At 43.7% G+C, this 19,984-nt stretch overlaps 1 protein-coding gene across 2 annotated transcripts in view; it reads right to left on the reverse strand.

The window, feature by feature from the left end:
• Positions 1–62: 62 nt before the first annotated feature.
• Positions 63–19,984, reverse strand: part of prkn (parkin RBR E3 ubiquitin protein ligase) — a 123,397-nt gene continuing 103,475 nt past the window's right edge. For both annotated transcript variants that reach the window (XM_036983069.1, XM_021608414.2), the window contains 5 exons: positions 8,284–8,345; positions 6,951–7,100; positions 2,350–2,436; positions 1,898–2,015; positions 63–284 (listed from right to left, as the gene is read on the reverse strand). In XM_036983069.1, the coding sequence (XP_036838964.1) occupies positions 175–284; positions 1,898–2,015; positions 2,350–2,436; positions 6,951–7,100; positions 8,284–8,345 (527 nt within the window). In that variant the 3' untranslated portion in view covers positions 63–174. The remainder of the gene's footprint in view (positions 285–1,897; positions 2,016–2,349; positions 2,437–6,950; positions 7,101–8,283; positions 8,346–19,984) is intronic.

Here is a 19,984-nt window from a genome sequence, read left to right on the forward strand (position 1 = left end):
ACAACCATTGTGCATTTATCTAATGTGACTGAAGGCAAATGAGGTCACTGATTAAGAGATTGTGATAGGTCAGGGCACAGCTTTATTGAGTCTTTTAAACACATGATTGATTTTGCGTTCCAGTCACAGGCACGTATTCCTGAGTGGCGGCAGGGCCTTTCTGAGGTCTCAGAGTCAGCCAAACCAGTGGTTGCCCATACACTCCCTGTTCCACTCCACACGACAGATCCAGCACCACTCAAACTTACACTGGGCACGGGGACACACCATGTGCATACAGCCACCTGGGAACACAGTATAAAAACACAACTTTATAGACAGGCAAACAGGAGAAGAGAAGACTAAGCTTGGGAAAAGGACAATGTATGAAAGGATGGCATTTGAAATCTATTATACAGTATTGTTCCCACTGCGGAGGGAGGGGGGCGGGGTTAAGGGGTTGGAGAAATAAAGGGCATATCGAAAACAATGTAGATATAGAACATATACAGTACCAGTCAAAAGTTTTAGAATACCTACTCATTCAATGGTTTTTCTTTATTTTTTCTATTTTACTTTCATTGTAGAAAAGTGAAGACATCAAAACTATGAAATAACACATATGGAATCATACAGTATCCAAAAAAGTGTTAAACAAATATATTTTTTATTTGAGATTCTTCAAATAGCCACCCATTGCCTTGATGACAGCTTACACAGCCTGGAGATGTGTTGGGTCATTGTCCTGTTGAAAAACAAATTATAGTCCCATTAAGCCCAAACTAGATGGGATGGCGTATCGCTGCAGAATGCTGTGGCAGCCATACTGGTTAAGTGTGCCTTGAATTCTAAATAAATCACACAGTTTCACCAGCAAAGCACCACCACACCATAACACCTCCTCCTCCATGCTCTTCGGTGGGAAATACACTTACGGAGATCATCCGTTCATCCACACTGTGTCTCACAAAGACATGGCGGCTGGAACCAAAAAGCTCCAATTTGGAATCCAGACCAAAGGACAAATTTCCACCGGTCTAATGTCCATTGCTCATGTTTCTTGGCCCAAGCAAGCCTCATCTTCTTATTGGTGTCCATTAGTAGTGGTTTCTTTGCAGCAATTTCATCATGAAGGCCTGATTCACCCAGTCTACTCTGAACAGTTGATGTTGAGATGTGTCTCTTACTTGAACTCTGAAGCATTTATTTGAGCTGCAATTTCGGAGGCTCGTAACTCTGATGAATTTCTCCTCTACAGCAGAGGTAACTCTGGGTCTTCCATTCCTGTGGAGTTCCTCATGAGAGCCAGTTTCATCATAGCGCTTGATGGTTTTTGTGACTGCACTTGAAGAAACTTTCAAAGTTCTTGAAATGTTCCGGATTGACTGACCTTCATGACTTAAAGTAATGATGGACTGTTTGCTAATTTGAGCTGTTCTTGCCTTAATATGGACTTGGTCTTTTACCAAATAGGGCTATCTTCTGTATACCCCCCCCCCCCCCCCCCCACCTTGTCACAACACAACTGATTGGCTCAAACACATTAAGAAGGAAAGAAATTCCACAATTTAGTTTTAAAGAAGGCACACCTGTTAATTGAAATGAATTCCAGGTGACAACCTCATGAAGCTGATTGACAGAATGCCAATCAAGTGCAAAGCTGGTTATTTGAAGAATCTCAAATATAAAATATATTTTGATTTGTTTAACACTTTTTTGGTTACTACATGATTCCATATGTGTTATTTCATCATGTTGATGTCTTCCCTATTATTCTACAATGTAGATTATAGTAAAAATAAAGAAAAACCCTTGAATGAGTAGGTGTTCTAAATCTTTTGACCGGTAGTGTATGTATATATTGGAATAAGGATCAGAAAATGGATGGAGTGAGATGGAGGGATGTGCAGTGCCTTACCACTCTTCTCCACTGGGACCTTGCAATGTGGACATGGACGGGTGGTCTCGTCTATAGTCTCCTGCGAGGCCTGCTCCCACCGAGCCTGAAGAGCTGCCTCCTCATCCACTACATAACCCTGGGGCGGGAGGTCAAGGGAGAGAGTGAAGAGAGACCAGACCAGGGGTGGGGGTGTGAGAGACTGGGGGTTTATTTCTTTAGTGGATACAGTGAATAGTGTGCTGAAATTTGGTTGATTTAGGAATGCCATCTTGTGGCATGTTTTAAAACTCGAGTCATACATAAAACATTTCATATCTCAAAATTAATTAATAAATTAAACTCTGAATTATGAGCCATTACAAGTATGTTTCAGTGTCCCCTTTTTAGATACTAATGCTGGCCATGTGGACTGTAGGGGGCAGCAGAGACAGTGCAACAGTGAGCAGCACACAGCTGATTGGCTCAGTTACCTGCAGGGCTCCTCCTGAGACAGGTGATGACCTCACATGACATTCCCCCTCGTGGAATCCTTCCTTACAGTCACGGCAGAACACAAACTGAAAGAAGACACGCAAAATGTTGCCTTAATAATATGATCCCATTCAGTCACACTGAAACCCTGAACTGGGATGCTTCTTAATACTTTATAGTGGCTCCCTTTCCTTTCCAATGGACGCCAGCCATGAATTTGCTTTCATCGGTATAGTTCCATCACAAAACTGCAGGTGAAGGAAAGGAGACGTGGAGATAAAGTCTTTTTTTTTTTACTATTAAGACGCACCCCTGGTTTCAAGGCATTTAATGACTGGCTGTATCTTCTCCCACAGGTTGTATACAAGTTCCTAAGATAGACAGTGGGTGGCGCCATCTCTATACGCTCCCCAACTAGGAGCCACCCAGCCTGCATGTGGAAGTAGGGAGCTGATATACACCGAATCCTTTCACAACCGGGATTAACTAGGAATCTAGAAAGATGCTTTGTATTTTTAGCTCGACTCCATCTTTTGAAGCGCAACAGTGATTTTGCACTTCATCAAAGGGGCTGGAGTTTTGAAGGAGAGGGGGCTTGTCGCTGTTTCTTTCTTTTATTATCTGCTGTTTTTAAGTGTGACTGATAGCAGCTCTCCTCTCAGGTCTGGGGGACAGACGCCTCTTTGTTTCCAAACTCCTGTATGGCGCCGCCTGTGATGGGACAAGGGGAGAAGAGGGGAGCTTCTGACAGGCGCTTTCTTCCTCCCCCTCCCTCGTTCTTTCCCACTCTTCCCTCAGATGAGCCTCCATCATCATCTTCGGCAGAGAACTCTGAACAGTCGCTTCATCAAACGCCCGTGGCGTATGCACCAAAGCTTGTCTGAGACACGAGGCGATGAGAAGTGAGGAGTCGCAGGACGCGTCACTACACTGCACTGTAGCACGGTGACCTGATTTTCTGTGAAGTCATTTTGAATGGTTTTCTGTAACATTCAACAGTAACTTGTCTTAAGTCTCACTTCAGCAAGAAGCTTCATATCACTACGGTTATAATAAACTCAAATTATTACTATATGACAGCAAGAGCCTATGACAGGTCTCTTTTCCTCCTGATCAGGTCTCTTGGTCAGGAGAAAATCCTCACCTCTAAGTTTAAGTCATTTGTCTAGCCGAGTTGGGCCGGGGGCCGGTTGGGGCGAAGGTTTGCGGCTGGGTTGAGGGTTGGCCAGTGGGTGGGTTGCGTGGCTGGTACAGAGACAGAGCTGCCCAGTGGAGTGTGGAAGACTCATGAAGGTTTGCAGCAGGGTTCCGGTGGCTGACAAACCTATTTCCCCTCGCCTCCCTTCACCGAGCAACACAACGGATCACAGCACCCCAGACAGCACCCTCAGAGGGTAAACATACACACATGCACTGAAAACACACACACACACAGTCACAAAAACTGACATAGCCTTTGTAAGTCAACATTAAGTGATGTGCAGCCCTGTGCTGTTGCTCAGTATTGGGTGGGTATCATATTGTAATGTAGATTCAGCACACTGCAGTGTCTGTCTCAGTGCAGAATCATATGGCACATGTGAAGTTTTGAACTGAGGGTGACAGCAGCACTGGGAACTCTTCTAAATTAGAGCATTCTTGTGAAGCTCTAAGAAGAGCTCTGTGAGAGATCTTACTGATGAAGTGGCAAAGTCGTCCCCTTCTGCCCTCCCTGGCACCCTTCCTTTCTCGCAATCTCTCGCTTCATCTCTCTCTCATATAAAGTGCATTCAAGAAAGAATTCACACCCTTTGACATTTTCTACATTTTGTTGTGTTACAGCCTGAATTTAAAATAATTGAGATCGTTTTGTCACTGGTCAAACAATAACCTATAATGTCAAAGTGGAATGATGTTTGACATTTTTACAAATGAATGAAAAATAAAAACCTGAAATGTCTTGGGTTAATAAGTATAAGACCCTTTTGTTATGGCAAGCCTAAATAAGTTCAGGAGTAAAACGTTGCTTAACAAGTTACATAATAAGTTGCATGGACTCACTCTGTGTGCAATAATGGCGTTTAAGATGATTTTTGTACCCCACACATACAATTATATTTAAGGTCTAGCAGTGCATTTCCAACACAGATTCAACCACAAAGACCAGGGAGGTTTTTACAATGCCTCACAAAGAAGGGCTCCAAACAGACATTGAATATCCCTTTGAGCATGGTGAAGTTATTAATTACATTTTGGATGGTGTATCAATACACCCAGTCACTACAAAGATACAGGCGTCCGGAGTCCTTCCTAACTCAGGTGCCGGAGAGGAAGGAAACCGCTCAGGGATTTTACCACGAGGCCAATGGTGACTTTAGAACAGTTACAGAGTTGTGTAATGGCTGTGATAAGAGAAAACTGAGGATGGATCAACATGTTAGTTACCCCACAAAACTAACCTAATTGACAGAGTGAAAAGAAGGAAGCCTGTACAGAATAAAAATATTCCAAAACATGGAACTTGTTTGCAACAAGGCACTAAAGTAATACTGCAAAAAATGTGGCAAAGCAATTCACTTTTTGTCCTGAATAAAAAAAAGTGTTATGTTTGGGGCAAATCCAACACAGCACATCACTGAGTACCACTCTTCATATTTTCAAGCATAGGGGTGGCTGCATCATGTTATGGCTATGCTTGTAATCGTTAAGGACTGGGGACATTTTCAGGATAAAAAATAAAGGGAATGGAGCTAAGTACAGGCAAAACCCTAGAGGAAACCTGGTTCAGTCGGCTTTCCACCAGACACTGGGAGATGAATTCACCTTTTAGCAGGACAATAACTTAAAACACATGGCCAAATCTACATTGGAGTTGCTCACCAAGAAGACAGCGAAAGTTCCTGAGTGGCAGAGTTACTGTTATGACTTAAATCTGCTTGAAAGTCTATGGCAAGACCTTAAAATGGTTGTCTAGCAATGATTAAACAACCAATTTGACAGAGCTTGAATCATTAAAAAAAATAATAATAAATGGGCAAATGTTGCACAATCCAGGTGTGGAAAACTCAGAGACCTAGAAAGACTCACACCTGTAATCGCTGCCAAAGTTGTCTCTAACATGTATTGACTCAGGGGGTTGAATATTTACCTAATGAAGATATATTAGTGTTTTATTTTTCAGAAATAAATATTTATTCATAAATAAATTAGATTCTTTCTTCCATTATAATATTTTGTGTAGATTGTTGACAGAAAAATTACAATTACATCCATTTTGAAACCACTTTGTAACACAACAAAATGTGGAAAAAGTCCAGGGGTGTGAATCCTTTCTGAAAGCACCGTCAGAAGAAAAGAGTCTCTGACTCTCACACAATCACATCACTCAAGACACAAAACAAAGATACTCTCTTGCTGTACATCTGCTAACTAAAAATCACACAGACAAGCACACTGGAGTACCAAAGACAGAGGAATATTTCACCATCATCTCTTTAACACAGACAGACACACACACAGTATACGAACACCCACACACACCCTGCAGTTCTCCCTATCCAACCCTACAGCCCACCTCCCGTGTCTGCGCTCAGATTCAGTGCTCGGGCTCGTTTAACCTCGTCCCCAGGCTAATTGCAACCGAGAGCCGGCTGGTGGATGAGACTAGGACCTGCATGGTCCACAGAGATAAAATGTCCTATTGCATGTTTACAGGTCTCCTCTGCTGACCAGTGTCTATTGTACCCTGCGGCTGCAGCCGGGTCCGCCAGGGCCCATCTGAGCTGTACGACGTACCAGAGCTGCAGCAAGGGGCTCCTAAAGCCAGCTCACAAACACTAGCAGGGACGACATGAAAAAGACAGGGAAGCGGGCAATATTGATTTCTGGATGTGGTGTCTTTAAGAGAAGCCAGCTCACCAGTATCCTAAGGCCTTAAGCACCACCCCCCACCCCCCAAAAAGAGAACTGCATCTGGGGGAGTGTTAAAGTGATAGGATCCTTGTCTTAAAGTAGCAGCCTGACACTTATAGAGGCTTTATCTGCTTCCCACAGACCTCTGGATGGACTGGAATGAATGTGCACACACACACACACACCACCACCCTCTCAGTCAAATCAAATGTATTTCTAAAGCCCTTCTTACATCAGCTGACATATCAAGGTGCTGTACGGAAACCCAGCCTAAAACTCCAAACAATGCAGGTGTAGAAGCACAGTGGCCAGGAAAAACTCCTAGCCACTGTGCTTCTACACCTGTATTGCTTGCTTTCGCTCAATGCCACCTGGGATCTTATGGCTACACACACATGTATGTATGCTTGCTCCCTCCCTCCCTCCCTCTCTCTTCCTCTCTAAGCCAGGCTGCTGTTAGTGGAGACAGATAGATGGAGAGATTGAGATAGAGACTGAGATACTGTAGGTGAGCGATGAGCCCTGTAGCGACCCCAATTCTGCTCCCCTGTGATGAAGATGGTGGTGTTTGCAAACATGCAATCAGTCGGCACTAATGTATACTATCTCCTAATCTTTAAATCGGGTGGCTAATTAGAGAACATCATGCAACTCGTTTTATAACGACATCTCTTCACGTGTTGTGTGCTTGCGCGTATGCATGTCTCACCCCGCATCCCAACCCGTTGCTGAGCAGACACTGGATCATCCTCTTGTCCTCCTCAGGCAGCAGGCCTGCTCCACATCCAGGGGCTGGACACAACACTCCTCCCATCTGGAGGAGACACTCCTCGGCTGCATACTGCTGGTACCGCTCATACTGATATACACACAGCGAGAGAGAGAGATTCATTCATTATTTCATTATCCGTTTTTGATGGATTTGAAGTAAATGAATTTCCGCTTCGACAATATGGTATTTCATGTCTTTATTAAGCATCATTTTATTGACATTTATTGAGAGAAGGAAAAAGGCAGGGGCAAAAGAGAGGTGCACTCATGCATATGCACACACAATATACACACAACCACAGACACACACACACACACAGCATTATGACCAGACACATAGTCATGCTAATTGTGTCTCCGTGACAAGGCTAATTGATGCATGCCTCAATCATACATCTGTATAAAGGCTCAGCTCAGAAGGGGCTTTTAACCATCCGGTTCACATCACTTATGCTTTCAGAGTGGCGCGTTTCACTGAGCAATGGAACCACAGGGCAAGCTTAGAGTTGGCTAAGCATTCATTTTCAGAATTCAAAGCCCCGCCAATAACTCACTCATGCAACAGGAGCATCGTTTCATCACTTCATTATGCTTACTATTGCAAATGTGCTAATCCTATGTCGGAGTAAATTGAAATAATGTTGAAGAGAGTATGTTTGCCTGAAGAGTCTCAGGAGTGAACAATGGCGCATGGTCCTTATTGTTTATAATTTCCCTTATTAGTAAGCTACTTCAAAATGACACTATTTTACAGTGGAAGTATAGAAGTGTGTAAGATAAGGAGGAGTATAGGGCACTCAAATTCAAAGCCAGATCCACTGCTTTCCACTACCTTGTAGGGTCAGATTTGAATACCCCTGGCAGAGGGGGTGAATGAAGAGTATTGAGTGGTAGAGTAGAGAATCAGACACTCCCTCTTAAAACCGACTCCTGCTCTTCCTGGCTGAGGTGCTGTGAGATGGATGGAGAGAGAGCGAGAGATGTTGCTCATTTGGGACGGATGTTAGGCTAGTTGAAGGGTGGGCTGGTAGCTCAGTTTGTAGAGCATGGAGCTTACAACACCAGGATAGTGGCAGACACTGTATTGTAGCACCAGATGAGACAATTAAAGCACTGTTAGATGTGACAGAGAGACCAGGAGCATATTTCCCTTGTGACCTGAGTGAGACAGGAAGGCTGAGGTTGATGCTGGGTGGCGGTGGGGATGCTAGTTTCCCTCTAGATAGGATAGATAGGAGTTTGTTTGTTTGGGGTCACTGTTCAGGACTCACCTGTTCATCACCTAGGGCTCGGAAGTGATGCAACTCTGTTATGAGAGAGTCTGGGCAGCCAGCTAGAGATAGAAAGAGAGGGAGAAAATAGAGGTGAAGAAAATTGGTAAAGAAAGGGAAAGAAAAAGAGGAGAGGGAAAGAGAAATGGAAGAGAGAGATTGATCTTTGTCAATGAGCGAAATGAACACAGCCATTTGTGCACAACAGGCAAACACCCACACACTCATTGGAAAAAGACGCACTGTTATATACACCTCATCCAGCACAGGTCAACTGCGAGAGACAAGGCCCCTCATCCCAGCCTAGAAGTTCCCACGAGGAGCAGAGTAGTAGAACATACAAGGGGGATGTTGTGTCATAACGGTCCTCCGTCTAGCTGACAGGATCATCTCAAACAACCGAGGCTCACCTTTAAATCTACATAGGATAATCACACAAGGAAAATGACCCAACGCTGAATGCATGTGGGTGTGTTTGCTTGTGTGCGTGACACAGCAGGCGCGTGGGGTCCTCTCCTCTTTTAACAATCTTTTTGGTCATCATTTAAGGTTAGGATTAGACATAGTGTTAGCAGTGTGGTTAAGGTTAGGGTTTAAAGCAGATTTTAAGAAGGGAAATTGTAGAAGTAGACGGGGTTTAGCCATAGTTAAGACTTTTTGGCTGTGGTAACTAGTGACAACCCTAGGTCAGCCGCCAACTCTGTGCCCTGTGTTGTCTCTGTGCCAGACTCCTGCCCAGAGGAGGAAGATGGACAGCGTGCCTCTCCCTCTATATCCTCTGATGATAGCGGTGGCCTCTCTCTGTGATGTATCTGCGCACTCACACCACTGTCAGCGAAATATTGCTGCCTATTTATGGCTGAGGCCAATCCAAGCTGTGTGGTGGTCTCAACCCCAGGCTAGGCCAAGCAAGTTTCTCAGCCAAGGCTGGGCATTGCTGCTGATGGACTGTGACACAGAGTGAGTCTGAATGAATGAATGAATGAATGAATGAATGAATGTATGTATGTATGTATGTATGTGTGTGGCTGTGATTTTCACTCCATTCCCTCAATGTTGATTCCCTTCAGTACAGTGAAGTGATTGCATTCCGGACCTCAGGAGTGACCATCAGTCCTGCAGTACAATTCCCATTTTACAAGGAGGTGATTCTCTGAGAATGAGTGATCAGCTCAATCTCATCTCTGGGGTCAGATGTGTTTAGTGGTATGGGTATTGAGATGAATTCATGTATTTCCCTTTCCTGTCAAAGGCATATAAAATCCCCAAGCCAACGACCCCATAGGCGGACAGGAAGTCAAGACATGCCCCTTGGCAAACAAGCAGCTCTTGTAACACTAACACTAAAAAGACTTGAACTTAACCTAGCCCAGGTCTGGGGACCCTAAGGACAGAGTAAGTACTAGGTCCATAGGAAACTTATGTCCAACTTCCAACTGTCCATGTTTCTTTGTATAGAGCCTGTCTGTGAGTAGCAGAACAAGTCAGACAATCTCCTGCATAGACACCGTTAGCTGTAGCTTGAGCCCTGTAGGCTCCAGCATGCTAATGTCGCTAATCTCTCCTGGGGTCTCCTATGCCACAGCGCCGCCGCCACGGTCTCACTGTTCTTATGCAAATCCCTCCGACGAACGCTAATCACGCAGCCCGAGCTGGGAGGGACGTTCCGATGGGGAGAATGTGAAAAAGAATTAGATAGAAAAAAAACACAAGACACCGACTTTTGTCTGAACGTAATTAAAGATACAGACAGCCGGCAACAGGGACAGAGTGACATGACGTTGCCATGGTGATGTGGTGACAGAGGAGCGGCCCTTGCAGATAGAAAGCGAGTGACAGAGAGAGGCAGAGTGACAGAGATTGACAGACAAAGTCAGACAGACACAGATAACAAAGGGAACAGAGGAACAGCCATAAGAGAGAGAGAGAGACAGACACAGAAATGGAAAGAGGAAGGGGAGGGGATAGACAGATAGGGAGGAATTCTCTAAGTAAGGGAGGGATTCTCTAAGTAACATCTCTCAGAACAGAAGACATACGAGTAACTAAAGTTTGAGGTCACAGGTCAAACAAAGGATTCTACACTCAGTACGACAGAACGGTGTTAAAAGTTTCATTCAAAGGAAATTGTACTGTACTGTACGACCATTTCAAGTACGGCATGATTATGATGGCCCAGAGGACAATCGTGTATGGTGTGCTGCATGAGTTTTGCAATTTAAAAATGGTCAAACTCAAATTGACCACGCCACATCCATCAAACGGGAGCAGATGTATTTCATAATATGAATGCTGCCCACTGTTTTGGGGAATTGTGTCGTTTAGTACAAACAGTCACACAAACGTAGTAAACATTGAACCGAACTGAACGCACCCCCGGATTTATGTTGTGCCATTTCCCATCACTCTGCTTATCCGAAAGGACAACCAGTTAAAAAGGAGATCAACTTCTTTCAGTGTCAAATCAATTCACTCAGCGCTTCCTTAATGACTGTTATTTAGCTTATTGATCCCTTCATGACAGTGTGTAAAATTGCCTTAAGACAACCGTTTTAAACTTGCGTGACTGAAGGGGAAAGACGGGAGTCTGAGGATATGGAGGGGCTGGAATGGTCAGTTATCATTTGTACATGATGATGGTGTACCAGCTCAATCAGTAAAGCAGAAAGCTTCAAAAGTATTGGGACAGTGACATTTTTTGTTTTGGCTCTGTACTCCAACACTTTGGATTTAAAATGATACAATGACTGTGAGGTTAAAGTGCAGACGGTCAGCTTTAATTTGAGGGTATTTCAATCCATACTGGGTGAACCGTTTATACATTACAGCACTTTTGTAAATATTCCCTACATTTTAGAGGACCAAAAGTATGAGACACACTTGTGTGTATTAAAGTAGTCAAAAGTTTAGTATTTGGTCCCATATTCCTAGCACTCAATGATTACATCAAGCTTTTGACTCCACAAACTTGTTGGATGCATTTGCTGTTTGTTTTGGTTGCGTTTCAGATTATTTTCTGCCCAACAGAAATTAATGGTAAATAATGTATTGTGTCATTTTGGAGTCACTTTTATTGTAAATAAGAATATGTTTCTAAACACTTCTACATTAATGTGGATGCTACCGAATCATGAATAATGATGAGTGAGAAAGTTAGACGCATAAATACACTATATATACAAAAGTATGTGGACACCCCTTCAAATTTGTGGATTCAGCTATTTCAGCCACACCCGTTGCTGACAGGTGTATAAAATCGAGCACACAGCCATGCAATCGCCATAGATAAACATTGCCAGTAGAATGGCCTTACTGAAGAGCTCAGTGACTTTCAACATGGCACCATCATAGGATACCACCTTTCCAACAAGTCAGTTGGTAAAATTTCTTCCCTGGTCAACTGTAAGTGCTGTTATTGTGAAGTAGAAATGTCTAGGAGCAACAACGGCTCAGCCACGAAGTGGTAGGCTACACAAAACACAGAACGGGGCCACCGAGTGCTGAAGCGCATAACAATAGTCTGTCCTCACTACCAAGTTCCAGACTGCCTCTGGAAGCAACAATAACTGTTAGTCAGGAGCTTCATGAAATGGGCTTCCATGGCCGAGCAGCTGCACACAAGCCTAAGATCACTATGTGCAATGCCAAATGTCAGTTGGAGTGGTGGAAAGCTCACCGCCATTTGACTCTGGAGCAGTGGAAACTTTGGAGTGATGAATCCCGCTTCACCATCTGGCAGTCCAACGGATGAATCTGGGTGTGGCGGATGCCAGTAGAACACTACCTGCCCCAATGCATAGTGCCAACTATAAAGTTTGGTGGAGGAGGAATAAGGATCTGGGACTGTTTTTCCATAGGTCGGGCTAGGCCCCTTAGCTCCAGTGAAGGGAAATTAACTCTACAGCAAACAGTGACATTCTGGACTTTGTGGCAACCGTTTGGGGAAGGCCCTTTCCTGTTTCAGCATGACAATATCCCCTTGCACAAAGCAGGGTCAAAACAGAAATGGTTTGTCGAGATCAGTGTGGAAGAACTTGACTGGCCTGCACAGAGCCCTGACCTCAACCCCATTGAACACCTTTGGGATGAATTGGAATGCCGACTGGGAGCCAGGCTTAATCACCCAACATCAGTGCACGACCTCACTAATGCTCGTGGCTGAATGGAAGCAAGTCCCCGCAGCATCCCAACACGCAGCATGATGATGTAATGTAGCAGCTCCAGTGTGACTGACTGTGCTATGCTAATGTAGCAGCTCCAGTGTGACTGACTGTGCTAGGCTAATGTAGCAGCTCCAGTGTGACTGACTGTGCTAGGCTAATGTAGCAGCTCCAGTGTGACTGACTGTGCATGGCTAATGTAGCAGCTCCAGTGTGACTGACTGTGCTAGGCTAATGTAGCAGCTCCAGTGTGACTGACTGTGCTAGGCTAATGTAGCAGCTCCAGTGTGACTGACTGTGCTAGGCTAATGTAGCAGTTACGGTGTTACTTTGCTACAGTAGGCTAATCTATTCGTTTCTACTGTTATGTATGTTTTGTGAGATTTGGCCAGCGGGCGATTGTTATTCACCCCGAGGGGAATGATTGTTCTCTCATCTACTGATTCACTGGGGATTCTCTGTGTGTTGTAACAGATTATACAGTGCCTTCAGAAAGTAGTCATAGCTCTTGACTCATTCCACATTTTGTTGTGGATAAATGTATGTTTTTTCTAACCTATCTACACACAATACTCCATAATGACAAAGTGAAAACGTTTTTAGAAATGTTTGCAAATGTAATTGTAAATGAAATAAAGAAATCGAATTTACATGTCATTTCAAAAAGTGCTCTAATTTCTAAACAGTTCACCTGATATGGAGAGAAATAACCTCAAATAACCTCAATTTTAACCTCTTTTCAATCTAAAATTCTGAAGTACAGAGCCAAAACAAAAAAACTAACTAGATTTCAGCCGCGGTATTATTTCAGTATTATTTTAGTGCCTTGTTGCAAAGGATGCTTCCTTATGTTCATGCTGTCAATTATGTTAGTATTGTGGAGTAACTATAATGTTGTTGATCCATCCTCAGTTTTCTTCTATCACAGCCATTAAACTCGGTAACTGTTTTAAAGTCCCCATTGGCCTCATGGTGAAATCTCTGGGTGGTTTCCTTCCTCTCCAGAAACCTCTCTAGCAACTGAGGATGCCTGAATCTTTCTCGTGACAGGATAGTGTATCAATGCACCCAAAGTGTAATTAATAACTTTACCATGCTCAAAGGGATACTGTTTTCACCCATCAACCAATATGTGCCCTTCTTTGCAAGGCATTGGAAAACCTCCCTGGTCTTTGTGGTCGAAATTCGACTGATGGACCTTACAGATAATTGTATGTGGGTTACAGAGATGAGGTAGTCATTCAAAATTCATGTTAAACACTACTGTGCACACAGAGTGAATCCATGCAACTTATGTGATTTGTTAAGCACATTCTGAACTGCTGAACTTATTTAGGCTTGTCATAACAAAGGGGTTGAATACTGTTGTAACACAACTGAAGGCACTGTAACTGTACTGACACTGATGCAGTGGATACTATGAGAGTGGAACTGGAGCGGAGCGATCCCAAAGGCTGGAGCGGTCCGCCTTCTCACCCACTCCAACTTTGCTCCAGTAGCGCTCACTACACGAGCTCAGGGCATGCCCGGCTCAGCATGCATTTGTAGTCTACTTGTTTGCTACTATAGCCCCTTGCTTTCACTAGTCACATAGTTCTCGAAATATTTTCATAAAGAAACTGAGAAAACACACTAAATCAAGGTGACTTACAAAGATGAGGACCAAGAGCAAGAGAGGTAGTGTGGTGATGTTGTGTCCACAACTAAAGAATCCATGTGGAATCTGAAAAGACACGTATCCCGAAAGCATGATGGTTGTACTTACTATGTGCACATGGTAACAGAAAGGAACGAGGTGGGTAGATAAAACTAAGTGTCTTTGTAGCAAAGTATTTATAAACTAAAAATCAGATCTCTTAAACGTTTCGTTCATTTTTGTTCCATTATCTATACAATAGGCCATACTTGACATTGTCCCAATAGGCCTGGCATACGTTCCACGTTTCTTTTTTTGCATTGGTTTATTTTGCCTAAAAACTTTTAGGTCTACATGTATGTATGTATGTATGTATGTATAAAAAAATAAAAATCTGCTTCTCTGCCCAGCCTGGTATGATTAGCATCCCCAGTGGCTTTGCACTTGAGGAGAGGACATTCTCTGCTGCTGGCCGGCTCTCCAGGCATCATCACATGAGCCTGAAGCCAAACACTGGCCAAACAGTGTGAATGAATTCAAAGGCACTAAGTCATTTTTTGTTTAATTCGCATTTAATTCTAGGTAAGTCACAGCCTATATGTGCAATTTATAAACAATAATGATTAATACAACAAAATGTTGTTTAAACGCTGAGCGCTTTATGTCCTTACCAGCCTATTGTGTCGCACGCTCAAATGCTTCACAATGTATTTCTTTGTAGGCTATAACCTTGAAATAATATAGCCTAAATAATTATTTTTTGTTCCTTCTTAGGCTCCCGGTCTGGCTCCTGACTTATTTAGAGTGTTATATGCTGTTTAATATGACATGTATCCTATTTGAAATGATGTGTGCTTCTTACATTTACCTTTTCATCTTTTTTTCAAATACTTTTCATTCAAATCCATATGGTTTACTTCAAAACCAAATGGGAGGTCCAGGTAGTCACTAAAATAGATAGGTGTTGGTTAAATTGTGATTTTAATGAATGGAGCAAATTTGGAGAGGCAGTTCTTTTGTTCCTCTGAGCGTGGAGCATTTTTTTGCGGAGCGGTTGGAAAGGACATGGAGCACGGAAGCGGTGCGTAGACACCGGTCAGTGAGAAAGGAGGGGGATTTCCAACAGCGCAACTCATCTCACATGCTCTGATGCAGTGCAATTCTGTTGTTTTGTGTGAATATAAGTCTATTGATCTGTCATCAGTTAATCACTCTAACATCTAGAACAGTACCAATCCTTTTCTCTAGAGACATTCTGAACTCTAAAAGCCTTTCTAGTACAGCACAGGTATGAAAACGTATGGTCTTGCTATTTACTATGCACGGGCCGATGTCGGCGTCTTTTGGGCCGTCTTAAAAAAAATATATATATATTTTTGGTCCAGTCCCGACCGGCCTTGATTTCAACGTCCACAAACATCTGGACCGGCCTTGATTTAACCCAAACATAGACATCGAGTATTCTTTCAGATTTGGTCCAGTTTGGAGACAGCAAAGCAATCTACACAAAATACCCCATAATGATGAAGCAAAAACAGGTTTTTAGAAATATTTGCACATTTATGAGAAAATGGAAATATCACATTTACACAGTGGGGCAAAAAAGTATTTAGTCAGCCACCAATTGTGCAAGTTCTCCCACTTAAAAAGATGAGAGAGGCCTGTAATTTTCATCATAGGTACACTTCAACTATGACAGACAAAATGAGAAAACACAATCCAGAAAATCACATTGTAGGATCTTTTATGAATTTATTTGCAAAATATGGTGGAAATTAAGTATTTGGTCACCTACAAACAAGCAAGATTTCTGGCTCTCACAGACCTGTATCTTCTTCTTTAAGAGGCTCCTCTGTCCTCCACTCGTTACCTGTATTAATGGCACCTGTTTGAACTTGTTATCAGTATAAAAGACACCTGTCCACAACCTCAAACAGTCACACTCCAAACTCCACTATGGCCAAGACCAAAGAGCTGTCAAAGGACACCAGAAACAAAATTGTAGACCTGCACCAGGCTGGGAAGACTGAATCTGCAATAGGTAAGCAGCTTGGTTTGAAGAAATCAACTGTGGGAGCAATTATTAGGAAATGAAGACATACAAGACCACTGATAATCTCCCTCGATCTGGGGCTCCACGCAAGATCTCACCCCGTGGGGTCAAAATGATCAAAAGAACGGTGAGCAAAAATCCCAGAACAACACGGGGGGATCTAGTGAATGACCTGCAGAGAGCTGGGACCAAAGTAACAAAGCCTACCATCAGTAACACACTACGCCGCCAGGGACTCAAATCATGCAGTGCCAGACGTGTCCCCCTGCTTAAGCCAGTACATGTCATATGGTCAGATGAAACCAAAATATAACTTTTTGGTAAAAACTCAACTCGTCGTGTTTGGAGGACAAAGAATGCTGAGTTGCATCCAAAGAACACCATACCTACTGTGAAGCATGGGGGTGGAAACATCATGCTTTGGGGCTGTTTTTCTGCAAAGGGACCAGGACGACTGATCCGTGTAAAGGAAAGAATGAATGGGGCCATGTATCGTGAGATTTTGAGTGAAAACCTCCTTCCATCAGCAAGGGCATTGAAGATGAAACGTGGCTGGGTCTTTCAGCATGACAATGATCCCAAACACACCGCCCGGGCAACGAAGGAGTGGCTTCGTAAGAAGCATTTCAAGGTCCTGGAGTGGCCTAGCCAGTCTCCAGATCTCAACCCCAAACCTTGTGAAGACTTACAGAAAACGTTTGACCTCTGTCATTGCTAACAAAAGGTATATAACAAAGTATTGAGATAAACTTTTGTTATTGACCAAATACTTATTTTCCACCATAATTTGCAAATAAATTCATAAAAAATCTTACAATGTGATTTTCTGGATTTTTCCCCCTCATTTTGTCTGTCGTAGTTGAAGTGTACCTATGATGAAAATTACAGGCCTCTCATCTTTTTAAGTGGGAGAACTTGCACAATTGGTGGCTGACCAAATACTTTTTTGCCCTACTGTATTCAGACCCTTTAATCAGTACTTTGTTGTAGCACATTTGGCAGTGATTACAGCATCGAGTCTTCTTGGGTATGACACTACAAGCTTGGCACACCTGTATTTGGGGAGTTCTCCCATTTTTCGCTGCAGATCCTCTCAAGCTCTGTCAGGTTGGATGGGGAGCGTCGCTGCACAGCTATTTTCAGGTCTCCTCAGAGATGTTCGATCGGGTTCAAGTCCGAGCTCTGGCTGAGCCACTCAAGGACATTCAGAGACTTGTCCCACTTGCCACTCCTGAATATCTCTTGGCTATGTGCTTAGGGTCGTTGTCCTGTTGGAAGGTGTACGTTCGACCCAGTCTGAGGTCCTGAGAGCTCTGGAGTAGGTTTTCATCAATGATCCCCCTGTACTTTGCTCCATTCATCTTTTCCCAAATCATGACTAGTCTCCCAGTTCCTTCCACTGAAAAACATCCCCACAGCATGATGCTGCCACCACGCTTCACCGTAGGGATGGCGTCAGCTTTCCTTCTGAGGTGATGCTTGGCATTCAGGCCAAAGAGTTCTATCTTGGTTTCATCAGACCAGAGAATCTTGTTTCTCATGGTCTGAGAGTCTTTAGGTGCCTTTTAGGAAACTCCAAGCGGGCTGTTATGTGCCTTTTACTGAGGAGTGGCTTCCATCTGGCCACTCTACCATAAAGGCCTGATTGGTGGAGTGCTCAGAGATGGTTGTCCTTCTGGAAGGTTCTTCCATCTCCACAGAGGAAGTCTGGAGCTCTGTCAGAGTGACAATCGGGTTCTTGGTAACCTCCCTGACCAAGGCCCTCCTCCCCCGATTGCTCAGTTTGGCCGGGTGGCCAGCTCTAGGAAGAGTCTGGTCTTCATTTATCTTCCATTTAACAAGGAACATTCTTCCTTGTCGGGTCGTTTCCCACATCCCCATGAGGACAAAGGCTATTTTAAGCGGAGGGGTAATGTTTAGGGTTAGAATTAGGGTTAGGGTAAGTGGTTAGGTTTAGGGTTTGGGTTAAAGGTTAGGGAAATTGGATTTTGAAAGGAAATTAATTTTAGATCCCCACGAGGATAGAAGAACATTTTAATTTATTTTATTTTTTATTTCACCTTTATTTAACCAGGTAGGCTAGTTGAGAACTAGTTCACATTTGCAACTGCGACCTGGCCAAGATAAAGCGTAGCAATTCGACACATACAACAACACAGAGTTACACATGGAATAAACAAAACATACAGTCAATAATACAGTAGAACAAAAGAAAACAAAAAGTCTATATACAGTGAGTGCAAATGAGGTAAGTTAAGGAAATAAATAGGCCATGGTGTCGAAGTAATTACAATATAGCAATTAAACGCTGGAATGGTAGATCGGCAGAAGTTGAATGTGCAGGTAGAGATACTGGGGTGCAAAGGAGCAAAATAATTACAGAAATATATACCAGTATGGGGATGAGGTAGGTAGATAGACGGGCTGTTTACAGATGGGCTATGTACAGGTGCAGTGATCTGTAAGCTGCTCTGACAGCTGGTGCTTAAAGCTAGTGAGGGAGATGTGAGTCTCCAGCTTCAGAGATTTTTGCAATTCGTTCCAGTCATGGGCAGCAGAGAACTGGAAGGAAAGACGACTAAAGGAGGAATTGGCTTTGGGGGTGACCAGTGAGATATACCTGCTGGAGCGCGTGCTATGAGTGGGTGCTGCTATGGTGATCAGTGAGCTGAGATAAGGCGGGGCTTTACCTATCAGAGACTTGTAGATGACCTGAAGCCAGTGGGTTTGGCGACGAGTATAAAGCGAGGGCCAACCAACGAGAGCGTACGGGTCGCAATGGTGGGTAGTGTATGGGGCTTTGGTGACAAAACGGATGGCACTGTGATAGACTGCATCCAGTTTGTTGAGTAGAGTGTTGAAGGCTATTTTATAGATGACATCACCGAAGTCGAGGATCGGTAGGATGGTCAGTTTTGTTTGGCAGCATGAGTGAAGGTTGCTTTGTTGCGATATAGGAAGCCGATTCTAGATTACATTTTGGATTGGAGATGCTTAATGTGAGTCTGGAAGGAGAGTTTACAGCCTAAACAGACACCCAGGTATTTGTAGTTGTCCACGTATTGTCCAGAGTAGTGATGCTGGACGGGCGAGCAGGTGCGGGCAGTGATCGATTGAAGAGCATGCACTTAGTTTTACTTGCGTTTAAGAGCAGTTGGAGGCCACGGAAGGAGAGTTGTATGGCATTGAAGCTTGTCTGGAGGTTAGTTAACACAGTGTCCAAGGAGGGGCCAGAAGTATACAGAATGGTGTCGTCTGCGTAGAGGTGGATCAGAGAATCACCAGCCGCAAGAGCAACATCATTGATGTATACAGAAAAGAGAGTCGGCCCGAGAATTGAACCCTGTGGCACACCCATAGAGACTGTCAGAGGTCCGGACAACAGGCCCTCCGATTTGACACACTGAACTATATCAGAGAAGTAGTTGGTAAACCAGGCGAGGCAATCATTTTAGAAACCAAGGCTGTCGAGTCTGCCAATAAGAATGTTGTGACTGACAGTCGAAAGCCTTGGCCAGGTCGATGAATACGGCTGCACAGTAATGTCTCTTATCGATGGCGGTTATGATGTCGTTTAGAACCTTGAGCGTGGCTGAGGTGCAGCCATGACCAGCTCTGAAACCAGATTGCATAGCGGAGAAGGTATGGTGGGATTCGAAGTGGTCAGTAATCTATTTGTTAGCTTGGCTTTCGAAAGACCTTAGAAAGACAGGGTAGGATAGATATCGGTCTGTAGCAGTTTGGGTCTAGAGTGTCACCCCCTTTGAAGAGGGGGATGACCGCGGAAGCTTTCCAATCTTTGGGAATCTCAGACGATACGAAAGAGAGGTTGAACAGGCTAGTAATAGGGGT

Source organism: Oncorhynchus mykiss, chromosome 1 (genome assembly GCF_013265735.2).
Source record: "Oncorhynchus mykiss isolate Arlee chromosome 1, USDA_OmykA_1.1, whole genome shotgun sequence".
NCBI lineage: Eukaryota > Metazoa > Chordata > Actinopteri > Salmoniformes > Salmonidae > Oncorhynchus > Oncorhynchus mykiss.